The sequence below is a fragment of the Anarrhichthys ocellatus genome, unplaced genomic scaffold, assembly GCF_004355925.1.
Source record: "Anarrhichthys ocellatus isolate YVR2014 unplaced genomic scaffold, GSC_Weel_1.0 scaffold1186, whole genome shotgun sequence".
Taxonomy (NCBI): Eukaryota; Metazoa; Chordata; class Actinopteri; order Perciformes; family Anarhichadidae; genus Anarrhichthys; species Anarrhichthys ocellatus.
Window position 1 is genome coordinate 1 of NW_022281160.1, and position 12,804 is coordinate 12,804.

The window sequence follows — 12,804 nt, forward strand, 5'->3', positions numbered from 1 at the left end:
AAATATTTTACCCGTATATTCATTACTTTAAGCAAAATATTTTACCCGTATATTCATTACTTTAAGCTAACTATTTTAACTGTTCATCCATTACAGGAAACTCTGGTTGGGAATCACTGCTAAAGACGGTGTTTCATCGTGCCACCCACACATACAACACACATACAACAACGTGAAAAGTACAGTTGATATCAGAATGATTACTTTCATGCAAATGTATACTAATGATCTATGTGGGTGATTAACAGATTAACAGTTGAGAATGGGCTCTTGCTGCAGATGTGTTGTACCTCAGTCCCTTTTTGGGAAGCGTGTTTCTGTCAAGAGGCATGCTGTTAAAACACAAAGGATGAGTGAATTAGATGAACAACAGAAAACATTTTTGTTTGATATACATGAGAAAAAGACTCTGGTCACATTTTACAAACTTGACCTTTGACACACACACATACACAAAGACACACACAATGAAGAAAACAAAGACACTACTAATGTATCACAGTACAGACACTAATATATAAACAGGCCGATCTAAATATTAATCAATTGTTTCATTTTTGAGACATACAGCTAAGCTAGTAAGGGAAAATAAACTACCATGATTACTTTTCATTCTGTTTATGTATTGCATGCACAGTATGTGGACAAAACAATGGAAACACCCTGATAAAGACTTCTCATGGGAATGAGCGTCTGGAATGATCTTAATTTATTGTGGGACTTTTCTAGCATGGCTTCAGACCCACAACTAATAGTGTCTTGATTGTTTTAAATAGGTTGAATGATGATCCCAGAACCACTAAGATTGGTACCTGGTCAAGGCAATAGACTAACCATGGACAAGTTGGTATGTGAGGTGGGTCAGTGAGTAGTAAAAGGGTAAGACTCTGGAAAGAAGGATAATACCAAAACCATGCTGGAAAAAGAAACCTAAATCCAACCAAGCAATTTCTTCTTCTTCTTTTAATTATGTTGCTGAGGCTTCCTCTGCTTTAATGTTTATATCTTAGGATAAAGAGCTATACTATTTGTCTCTGTTCTCAAATGAAACAATGAATACGATTCAGCCCAATCGTATTCCCCGTTACTCACCCCTCAGACAGGGTGGACTTGACACTGCCGGTTCGTGTAACCTTGGGCCCGTGGTGGCCCAGCGGGAGATCAATGGACTCAGAGCTGGTGTGCAGACTGGTCATGCTTTGGCAGCTCAGTGTGTCCTTGCTGCCAGCTGACGAGCTACAGGCCGGCCAGGGCCGAGCGTTGGAGGGCAGGGAGAGGCCAGAGGCCGGGCTGGACGCCGGGGAGTCGGTGCACAGGTCTGGGGTTTTACCGTATAGCGGGCTACTGCCGCCGCTCAGGCCGCAAGCGCTGCCCAGGCTCCCCGTGCCAGAGGAGGGCGAGTCCAGACTGGCCTGCCTCGCCAGCGTGCTGTGGGGGCTGCCAAGTATTGAGGGGCACTTGCCAGAGTCGGGAGTGCCCGGAGAGCTGGCCTTGCTGCTGGCTTTGGTGCCAAACAATCTGGGGGTAGAGAGGTGGGTGCAGACATTCAGAAATGCTCAAAGGACAAGTGATGAGCCTCTGCAAGATCCATACTGGAAAATTAATTCATTTTGGTACTTTGAGAAAGTGGATAACATTGAGGTTAGCTAATGTATATTGCATGTGATATTGTATTACTGCAGTGGTCACAGGCATCAAGAAACTACTGCAACTCAAACATCCCCACATCTTTGTTGTAACACCAACATCAAACTACGGGTAAAATACTGAGCACACTTCTCAACACATTTATCCCTCGCGGCAAACTCCACCTCATTTCAGCGGCGGATCCTCAGTAACTTACATCGACACATCTGCTTTCACAGCTTTGCACGTTTCAGCCCTGTGACTTTTAAGAACCTAATCTGTTAGGCCACTCAACTCCGCTTGCCTCCCACATATGCTCAGACAGCCTGCTACTCATATTGCGCCTGTCCCAGTCTGTCATCGCAATCACATGAAATATAAAGGTGAAAAAAATATAGCAAGCTTGAAGGCATGCAGATGAAACGGGTCAGCCTGACAGATCGGATAGGGACGATTGTCTGGCCGCGCCTGCAGAACGCGTGCTTCTAATGAGTCAGGGATCGGCGAGGCGAGAAACTCCTGTCTCCTGTCTGTTCTGATCAAGAACTGCTGAGCTGGATTTGGCTGAACCCGAATGAAAAGCCATCGCCCCTTCATCTGCGGGGTAAATATATGTTTCATCTGCAGTGGCTTATCGCCTACACCAGCGGACAATCTATGCGATGGCCCCATCGGCTGTGCAGCCGAGTGAACACGCTCAATCAATCTTCCTGTGGAGGTGCAGAAATGTGATTTATTAAATGTCATGTATTGATCTTGCACATCAAAACATATCTAAATTTGCCGGAGTACTTTTGGCGAGACTTTACCACTACAGACGAGGTCTTCAATATATGCCCCCTATCTGTTACAGGAGTCTGGGGAACAGTCTGCACCAGGAAATGATAATGAATGAAAACAGCCTTCAATTCTGAAAGAGACAGAATCAGAATCACCTGAATCCAAAGTACAATCTAAGTACTGCAAGACCTGAACTTATATTGCAGCTAAAGGCGCGCTTGCTGTACTGAAAAAAAAAAAAAACATCCCTTGTAGCTATTAACCAAATACAGCATGTGATGAAATGCTTGAGTCACGTAGAAACACACGGCGAGGGACAAAGACAGAACTGAAGCCGCGTGCATGTTTTGTGTGTCTGACCTGCGGAACGTAGGGGAAGCGATATCGGGGTACTTGGAGCCCGGCTGCCTGAGGCCTGATTGACCGGTTGAACTGGAGGTGGGGCTGGACTTCGGAGAGGTGGATAGTCCTGCTGAGGCGTCCTGGTCTGACACCGCCACTTTCTCCTTATCCGTCTGGTTGATGGTGATGGGACTGGAGCGGTCAGAACGGTCGGAGCCCACTTTTCCGTCCCTGCGCTTGGCGCCCGCTTGTGTCGCCGCAGCCACCGCAGCTGCCGCCCCCCCGGCTGACTTGCCGCTCACGTTCGAGTCGATGCTGCTGGAGCTGGAGCGGTGCCCGCCGCGCCCTGCTGCTGCTCCGCTGGAGGATTTGGCCGGTCTGGGCAGAGAGCGGTACTGCAGGGTCACTTTGGAGGTGCTGCAGGTGAGTAGGATGCCGTCATCCTGGGGCTGTGAGCCGTCCAAGCTGGTCTTGCGCACACCACCGATGCCTGTGCCTTTGCCAAGGGCAGCTGAGGATTTGGGCGCCTTGCCCAGGGTGGCTGAGCCGCTGGCGAGCGTTGCCCCGCTGGAGGTGATTAGGGTACCACTGGCACCGGGGATCTTCTTGTATCCAAAAGACGCAGTGGTGGGTGGGCGTCCGATGCCGGAGGGAGGTTTCTTACCTTCATCTCCGCTACTCTTCCCGGCATCGGAGGGTGAGCGCTGGATGGCTGCTGAACTCTTGGAAGGCGCCTTGCCCTTCTCCGAGGCCTTAGCATCATCAGTTTTACCTGTAAATTTGCAAAAAGACTTATTAGCACAAATACAAAAAACATAACCCCCAGCAGATTCTTGGCCCAGCGCTTGTTTGTTTTTTAATCACCTGTGTACATTTTGGCCAGCAGCCAGTGGGCTGTTTATCACAGCTCAGCTGCAGTGAAAAGCGACAAATATGCTACAATTTGCGACTCTCCATCACAAAACATCTCCCAAAATGAATATTAAAAGCAAAGGCACATCTACTGTATTTCATTGCTACCTGTGGATTATAGATATTAAAACAACTCCCACCTGGTGTTTTGTGGGCAGCGGAGGTACCCTTGGTCCTGGGTGGCGTAATGCCCACCTGGGCCGTCATGCCCCGCCTCCACGAGCCCGTCTGGGACATCTGGGCCAGCGCGGCGGCCTTCTGACCGGCGTCCTCGTACTGACTCTGGGCTTGAGCGGAAGAGGATGACGAGGAGGACGAGGAGGGCTTCCAGCGGGAGGAGCCGCTGCCGGGGTCCATGCTCGCTTCCAGCTCCTCCTCCACCTTCTTCAGGTCCTCGGCTCCGGCCCAGCTGCTGCTCACCTCCTGCTCTGCATGTTTGGACCTGCTTCCTTTCTGGGACTGGGGGGTGGGGGTCAAAGAAAGCACATATAGATTATTCTGTAAAACAATGACAGCAGTACCTAAAAGAGTACGTAAGATCATACAGCCAACACAGCGAGATATAAGTCCCTGCACCAACGGAGCATTGGGGTGTGTGTTTGTGTGTGAAGTCGTAGCTATCTCTGGAATCACCCATGTCAAAATCTCCTCTTTTGGGACTCGTGCAAATACGCCCATACACACACACACACAGCAGTGATAACTAGCCTACCTTGACAGATGGCCGGTCTCCTTAGCAACACCAGAGTCTCTTAAGAGCCCGGTCTGTTGAGTATTTCATGAGGGGCCAAAGATACTTGGCAGAATACAGCTAACGCCTGCGAGGAGAGCTGAGCGGTGGCCTTCGGTTCACAGTTAATTCCCTCAGCTGTGATTTCAGAGCTCACACACAGCCTGGCCTTGGGTTTCATGCTAAACCAGCACACTTGCAGCTCCGCATTTGATATAGATATTTTGTCAGATCTGGCAATTCAATCTTTTTATAGCACAAAAATGTGACTTATTTTCAGTCTTTTACAGCTCATTTTCTGTAACTGCTTTGTAAACTTTCCCTGTCCTGTTTTGTGTTAAAAAGCTACTCCGGGGATTTAGTACTGCACTTTCATAAAGTTGAGGGACTCATAAGAGACAGGTTAAAAAAAGAATGGTCAAAATCTGCCAAGATGTCCTTACTTCACTTCCTGGTATGGGTCAAGCTACAAACACACTACCTACGTTTCCCGCGATGCAACCAAACAGCATCTTCCATTAAACCCTCCCTGCCAAGAGGAGCACTTTAAAACTGGAGTTGAAGTTGAGAGACAACGTGTACAACCGGATTCTTTCACAAGTAGCCAGTTTACGAGCTCATTTTAAACCAATGAAAAGACGATAGCGGGTTCCCAGATTGGATTTCAGCCAAAGAGCTCCGCCTCTTTTACTCTCCACTCGGACAGTTTACCCGCATTCAACCAAAGCCTGCTCGAACGTCCATCCATCCATCCATTTTCCACCGCTTATCCGGGGTCGGGTCGCGGTGGCAGCAGGCCAAGCAGGCCGACCCAGACCTCTCTCTCACCGGCAACATGTTCCAGCTCATTCTGGGGGATCCCGAGGCGTTCCCAGGCCAGCTGGGAGATGTAATCTCTCCAGCGTGTTCTGGGTCTTCCCCGGGGTCTCTTCCCAGTTGGACGTGCCTGGAAAACCTCCAGTGGGAGGCGTCCAGTAGGCATCCTAATTAGATGCCCGAACCACCTCAGCTGACTCCTTTCGACGTGAAGGAGTAGCGGCTCGACTCCAAGCTCCCTCCTGATGACCGAGCTCCTTACCCTATCTCTAAGGCTGAGCCCGGCCACCCTACGGAGGAAACTCATTTTGGCCACTTGTAGCCGCGACCTTGTCCTTTCGGTCACGACCCAGAGTTCGTGACCATAGGTGAGGGTAAGAACGTAGACCGAGTGGTAAATTGAGAGCTTTGCCTTCCGGCTCAGCTCCCTCTTCACCAAGACGGTCCGGTGCAGCGCCTGCTTTACTGCTGCAGCCGCACCGATCCGCCTGTCGATCTCCCGCTCCATCTTTCCAGGACCCCTCCCACCGACTCCAAGAAGGCCGGATACTCCGAACTGCTGTTTGGTGCATAAGCACAAACCACAGTCAGAGCCTTGCTCCCTGCAACCCGTAGGCGCATGGAGGCGACCCTCTCGTTCTCCGGGGAGAACTCCAACACAGCGGCGCTCAGCCGGGGGCTCGTGAGTATCCCCACTCCCACCCGGCGCCTCTCACCCTGGGCAACTCCGGAAAAGGACAAAGTCCAACCCCTCTCCAGGAGCTTGGTTCCAGAGCCAACGCTGTGTGTGGAGGTGAGTCCAACTATTTCTAGCTGGTATCGCTCCACCTCCTGCACCAGCTCTGGCTCTTTCCCCGCTAGCGAGGTGACGTTCCATGTCCCTAGAGCTAGTCTATGCCGCCGGCGATTGGCATGCCCAGGCCTCCCGCCCGACCCGCTGCCCGGTCTGCATAGCACCCGACCCCGATGCTTGTCCCTGCGGGTGGTGGGTCCAGAGGGTGGCTGCTTCATGGTGTTTATTTGGGCTGAGCCCGACCGGGCCCCATGGGCAAAGGCCCGGCCACCAGACGCTTGCCTACGAGCTCCCCTCCTGGGTCTCGCTCCGGGAGGATGCCCCGGTTTTCCTGGTCCGGGCGAGGTGGCTAAAGTCCGTGGGCTAACTATCATAGGGGTCGTTTTGAACCGCTCTTAGTCTGGGCTCTCCCCTGAAACCTGTTTGCCTTGGGAGACCCTACCAGGGGCTAATGCCCCGGACAACATAGCTCCCAGGATCACTGAGCCACTCAAACTCCTCCACCACAATAAGGTGGCGATTCGCGGAGGAGCCTGCTCGAACGTGATTGGTCAATACTACCCGGACTACAAACTACAAAGGCAGAATCTGTTTTATAGAGGTAAAGCCCTGTGTGACCGGTAAACTGAACTTCTTGTGTAAAAGAAGAATACGCAATAAAAATCACACCACATAATGAGTTCTGGCTTGGAAGGTAATTACTGTACCACTGATGTCAATTAACTCCATCTACAAGCTGCTGTATAGCTAACAAGACATATAGCTACATGCTAGCAGCTCTGTGAGGCTGAATGTAGACACAGTGGTGCTTTGAGATAAATGCTAGCACGGCAACATGCTCACTATGATGATGCTAGCATGTTTAGCATGTGTAATGCATACCATGTTCACCATCTTAGTTTAGGATGTTAGCATGAAACTGTTGCTAGTTAGCACTAAACAGAAGGAACAGCTGAGGCTGACGGGAATGCCGCTAGTTTTGCAGGTATTTTGGCGAAGAACCAAAGTATTGAAAATAAATGAAACGTTTTGACCTGATGGTGGCGCTAGAGGAAAGGTCAGGGCGTGACCGAGCGGTTCGTGCACGTGTCCTCACCTGCGCTCCTTTGCTTTTGCGCGATGAGCTGTCAGCGGAGTAGGTGGCCGTGTTCAGATCATCCGTACTGATGTTGTCCAGAGTGTCGCTCAGGCCGCTGCTCACCGAGCTGCTGTCGTCCCAACTGCAGAAGGAGAAGAGCAGAGGTCGGTGAGGTTATTTTTGTAGTTCGTGTAGTCATTTCAGCACGTGCAGCGGTGGCGACAGCCATTCTCAGACCAGGATGGACCGATTTCCTCTGACATTACACAGCGGTGCTCTGTGCTTTACTAACAAAGCGTGCGGCACATCTGCCACCTTCACCTTCTCACTCTATTGCAACTACTAAATGTCACTGGCTGAAGGTTTTGGCAGAATAAAAGATAATCTGTCTCTTCAAACAGCTGCGCTTCTTTTTTAAGGCCCCATTGAATTGTGGGTATTAGAGTTATTTTTTCTAAACCCCCCAACACACACAAAAAAAGGCGTTGGCTCATTAATCGTTAAGCTTTTTATTGTGCAAAGGAATAAAAGGATCTTCACTGGCACCGTTATCATTTAGCTGTTGTTGAAGGCTGACAAGAGTCCCCTAGACGTGGAGCTTATGGATCCAACAGCGAACACACACACACACGTGCATCACAGGTGCGACAGCTCACATACACCTCAAAGGTTTATGTGTGTGTGTGAGAGAGAGTTTGCATGACAAATCTGATCAAAACATCCTTCAGTTTAATTTAAATCCAGCAGGAAAAATGACTGCGCAGCACAGCAGACACACAGAGAGAGATGACAATCAATACTAACAAAATGACTGTTAACACAATGGCATAACAGACAGATAACAAAAGAGCCAACTCGTTTTTTTTCACAAACAGATCCTTTCATCTGATGTGAATTTCCAGTCTGATGGATCGCAAACAACACCCCGAGTTTGAAACTATCTTTTCAAACAAAAAAATTTAAAAACTACTTCCAGAAGCTAATTACACATTTATCAACCAGTCAATTCGGGCTCACCATCTATAATTCATCGCAGGCAAGGATGGGACCCGAAGGCAGGCGGAAAATGAGAGAATAATGACTCATTCTTTACAAAGGCTCACAATGGAGGGAGGGGATGGGGGGGGGGCTGGAGACATGCGGACATGTTCAGTAGTTCTCCAGCGGAAGATAATGGCGTTATTGATTTTCCAAAGTTTGTTCTGAAAATCAATAACTATAAGAGTTGTTATGCTTAAAACGTACATGTCATTACCTATATTGCATCATTTTATTAAATTACAATGTTAACAGTCATGAAATAAAAAAGATAAACACTCTGGATCATAAAATGTAAAGCAGCCTGTTGCTTGAGTCTACATGCAGAAATGAACGGGTGGTCTATTGACCTGCCACCTGAGAGCAGACAGCTTGTAACCCAGTTGCCCACTGGTGCAGTGTGAAATTGATTTGGTCTTATGACAGATTCAGAATGAGCGGCATTTATCCTCACCGCCAAAATCTGGCCGAGTCACAACTGCATAAAACTACAAACTGCAGCTTTAGCTCTGTATATGTTCTTATGCAGGCTTTTAGGCTGAAAAAAAGAAATATATACTAATGAAAATATATATTAAAAAAACGTTTTGTATCGAAAAGAAGAAACCGTGAAAGAAACAACAGGCAATATGTCTTTATGTTTTTGAGCATCATAACCAATTTCGCCTTTTACCATCCATGATCTCTCATCTTGAGATTCAATTTTCCTTCAATTCAAAGCCATTAAAAAAAGAAGCAGAGCAGCTTGTCATACGATAAAATAAATGGCATCCTCGCTGTCAATCGGAGCTTTAGCGTTGTGTGTGTGTGTGTCCACAGTTTTACTGCAGTTCTTTAGTTAAAAAAAAAAGGCCGCTGCCGAGCGCTGAGAGTGGAGCTCTGATATCAGAAGCGAGTGTGTTTGAGTAAGTGTTTCTACACACGACGATCTTTTGCAAACAAAGCCCGTGGAAATCGATGGCTTTGAAACACGGCCGGCTTGTTTCCCTTTAATCGGTTCCTCTCATCTGCACTTAAGCCCGTCTATGCTGATAACGTGGCTGTGCTTTGAGTTGACCGAAAGCCGACTGCTTGTGAAGAACTGTTTTAAAGAAGGCCACGGCGAGCGGAGGAACATACTTCGAGTGTCGAGGTTAAACGCGCGGTCTTTCGCCGGGGGGGTCTTTGAGCTTTGGCGGTTGCCAGGTCACCTTGACGATCTGATTCAAAGATTGCTCAGCTTTACAGCGACGGGGGAGTTGCAGTGCACTCTGCAGAGTCCTCTGAGACAAGCCTTCGGCGCGTGCCAAGACAGTGTGTGTGTGTGTGTGTGTGTGTGTGGGGGGCGGAATTTAAAGCTCCCAACAAAATGAAGCAGTCCAAAGTGACTTGGCTGCACTCCAGAACAGACATAGAGAAAGCCCCGTCTCTACAGACTATTATATTCATTTGTTGTAGAAAAAAGAAAAAGCTCCTAAACATCAAATTCTCAGAGAGAAACTTGCTTTAGAGATGACAATCAGGAGAGATCAAAGACACAGATGGTCTTTTTACAAGCACCGATTGCTCCTTATGCCTAATTGCAGATCTCAAATATCATTCAAGCGGCTTTTTAAAATGTTCACTTTTTCCACATCGACATTAATTTCCCCCAAACCGAGACAAATTGGACTTGATAACAAGACGTGCCGCACATTTGCTTGGGTGGTACAGAAAGGAGAATGGCGAAACAGCGTTCAGAGGATGGTTCGCCTATCGTCGTAACATGCGGAGCAGAGGCAGATGGCAGCAAAGGAGCTCACTGACTTCCAGTTTTATCTAAACAGGAGTGTAGTCTCCTTCCTCCTCAGGTGGTCTCTCTAATACAATATTGAAAATCCTCTTTCTTGGCGAATCAGCCGGAGACCTGTGGGTAATATGATTCTAACTACGTGGTGGGTAATTCCCAATTAATTAACACGATGAGTCACAGCGGAGAGCACTTGGAGTCCTCGTCACAAAGTAAAGACGCCCCGTAGCTTTTTGCGTTCACTTCTGTCAATGGAATTCTTCAGGCACGTTTCTGTTAATTAACAGACATGCACCGTTAGTATAATGGAGCAAGATAAAAAAGCAGAACTTGCTGAATGATGAATGCAAACAATGGACATAGGTGAAGTTGTGAACATATTAGCCTCAGAGCTAGAGGTTAACATACAAGTACATGACTGGCTTCCCACAGCAACCATTGAGGTGCTGTGGGGGAAGGCAATGAAAGGAGCTTCAAGTACTCCATCTTGATTATCATTTATTATTATTAATATGACATTGTTGTCCACAGTCCTTTATCAAGACGGAGAAAGGCTTTCAATGTGCCACGTTAACGTTACAATACTTAAGATTTTATTAAAATAGAATATGACGCTTGCATGAATCTCAAACTAGAGAAAAGGATTTCTGAAAAACACATAGCGTGGTAATAGCTGAGTCATCAATATTGATCAGCCACCCCATAAACCCTGCTGATAGGGCAGGGAAAAAGCTTCACTATTGCACCCCTCAGTGCCCGGGCTGCTCCAGCGGAGCTTCTAAGCTAACAGTAATGGAGGACTGTGTTCGTCTTTGTCGATGGGAACTGGGGACCGACGCTGAGGAGGAGCATCCGTGCTCTGTGGAGTTTTCCTGATGTAAAAAAGGGGGTTGATACAAGAACAAGAGCAACAAAAAATAAATTGCGCTTCCTCCTCCTAAGAAACCCGCCTGACTGTAACGGGCTGAATATTTCATCGGGCCGACTCCCTGGATCAGCTCCGACAGAGCAGAAACCCAGTGGCTAGGCAAGCTCCTCCCCTCAGACCTGCACACGCATCACAACATCTCCTTCGGGAGCCGGACTTTTGTGTCATATCTTCTTAAATTAACAATGAGCGACGATGTACAGAGCGGAATGCTTGAGAGGAGGCCACTGAGGAGAACGTTGCCTTCGCTCCCGTATTCACATGCGAGGCAGTGAGCTGCACAGATGGCACCAAACAAGTCACAGTATACAAAACACACTGTATTTCCATTGTGAAAGTTCTTTTCATTAGAGGACTGCGATGCCTTGGATCGTAACGCCCTACATACGCGACCGACCTTTTGTCGGTTGGTGTAAAACAGAGGTGGTATGGAATTGTATGATAACTAGAGCTATAAAAAGCAATGGCCTGATTTTCAAAACCCTCAACTTGTTGGGGAAATCTGGGGCGTAACACCAAAAAGCCGGAGCAGAGCTTCTCACCAGCCAAAGGCAGCTACCTAGTAGATGGGGACTTCGGAAAAAAAAGTGAATTGAATGAGGTTGGAAACAGATGTCTGCCCTTCCAAATGTTTGCATTTCTTTGCAGATTCTATTGCAAATCCCTGATTTGCGCCTGCTGCTCCCGTGCTATGAACACACTGCTGTGGCTCCACTCAACCGCGCAGGCATCCCCTCATGCAATATTCAACAGGCTTGGTCTTGTTTCTTTTCAAAGACCCAGAGGACGAAATGCTATTAGCAGCACGAAACCAAAAGGAATAATGTCGGTGATTACTCCGTTTCATGGAGATTAATGAGATTATGATGAGGAGGGTTGATAAATATTTGGGAGGAATGGTGTTGAAGGGAGTGGAGATGGGACGTCCACAGATGGGGGAATGCAATTCGTACTCAAAGGGACTTCTTACGTAACGCTCATATGTAATGGTATTTGAAGACACCGGGACCCATATGTATTCATGAGCGTCTAACACTTCATTTAGAATATGTATCATTATTGTCAAAATCCTAACTCTATGAACAGTTACTAATGCTTTTAGCTGAGAAAAAAACACGTGGATGAATAAAAATATATTGGCAGCAACATGAAAGTGGAGGAATTCAAAATAAAAAACAAAACACCTTGCGAATGAATTCCTATTTCCTCCATCCTTTGATCGTTCCATAGTTCAATCATTTGTGTACAAAGAAACAACTGCTTCTCAAAGCTGGAACCAAGGGAGAGGCTTTTTGCTGCTGCTTGGTTGACAGTAAATAGGAGGCTGAATGAGTGGGCTGATAATAATCCAACGAATGAATCACCTTTATCTACAACAGAGATGTTAACTCTGAACTAAAGACAACACCAAGGTTGAATAAAAGCCAAATACCTTCGTTCTTTTCTTCAAGATCCTTCTCATTAGTGATTCATGTCCTTCTGTCTCAAGTAAAGTATTTCTTTAGGAACTTCCTGTGTTTGCTAGTGATGTTCACACTGAAGTCTGCTTAAGTTCATTCACTCTCTATGGATCTTAGTCTATCATGCAGTCTAGAATGACTTCACCACACCCACAATATGAGAAACATCACCACTGATGGTCAATGAATACAGCAACGGAAAAAAAAGCAAAAATATAGGTTTGTTCAACAGCGTGTAAGTTGGTCAAACATACATAAAGACATCGAATAAATCAGGCCTTGGATCACAACTTTTAACGGTGTGTCATTGCGTTTGGTGGATGCTCGCATCAGGGACCATAATAAATCACTAACTGTACACACAGCTAGCTAGAGATCTCAGAGAGAGAAACAGAAGAGCCACAACAAAGACGTCCTTTCTCCAACCACCATAACTATCTGTGTCACATGCAAAACTTTGAAATGCACGGTTTCTGTTCTTCCCCTACACACACACACACACACACACACACACACACACACACACACACACA

At 47.3% G+C, this 12,804-nt stretch overlaps 1 protein-coding gene across 1 annotated transcript; it reads right to left on the reverse strand.

Moving 5' to 3' along the window:
• Positions 1 to 6: 6 nt before the first annotated feature.
• Positions 7 to 12,794, reverse strand: LOC116377384 (neuron navigator 3-like). Its single transcript, XM_031839018.1, has 5 exons — positions 7,096 to 12,794; positions 3,801 to 4,119; positions 2,767 to 3,520; positions 1,093 to 1,518; positions 7 to 332 (listed from the first exon to the last, which is right to left on the reverse strand). The coding sequence occupies exons 2-5, from the start codon at positions 4,015 to 4,017 to the stop codon at positions 242 to 244; spliced, it is 1,488 nt and encodes a 495-aa protein (XP_031694878.1). The 5' UTR covers positions 4,018 to 4,119; positions 7,096 to 12,794; the 3' UTR covers positions 7 to 241.
• Between the last annotated feature and the right edge of the window lie 10 nt (positions 12,795 to 12,804).

Excerpts from the sequence above, each read along its gene's own strand:
- LOC116377384 (XM_031839018.1), bottom strand. The coding sequence starts at position 4,017 with ATGGACCCCGGCAGCGGCTCCTCCCGCTGGAAGCCCTCCTCGTCCTCC. Across the intron at positions 1,519-2,766 it reads GCTTCCCCTACGTTCCGCAG|ATTGTTTGGCACCAAAGCCA; the intron begins GTCAGACACACA and ends CTCTACCCCCAG. Across the intron at positions 333-1,092 it reads AAGTCCACCCTGTCTGAGGG|CATGCCTCTTGACAGAAACA; the intron begins GTGAGTAACGGG and ends GTGTTTTAACAG.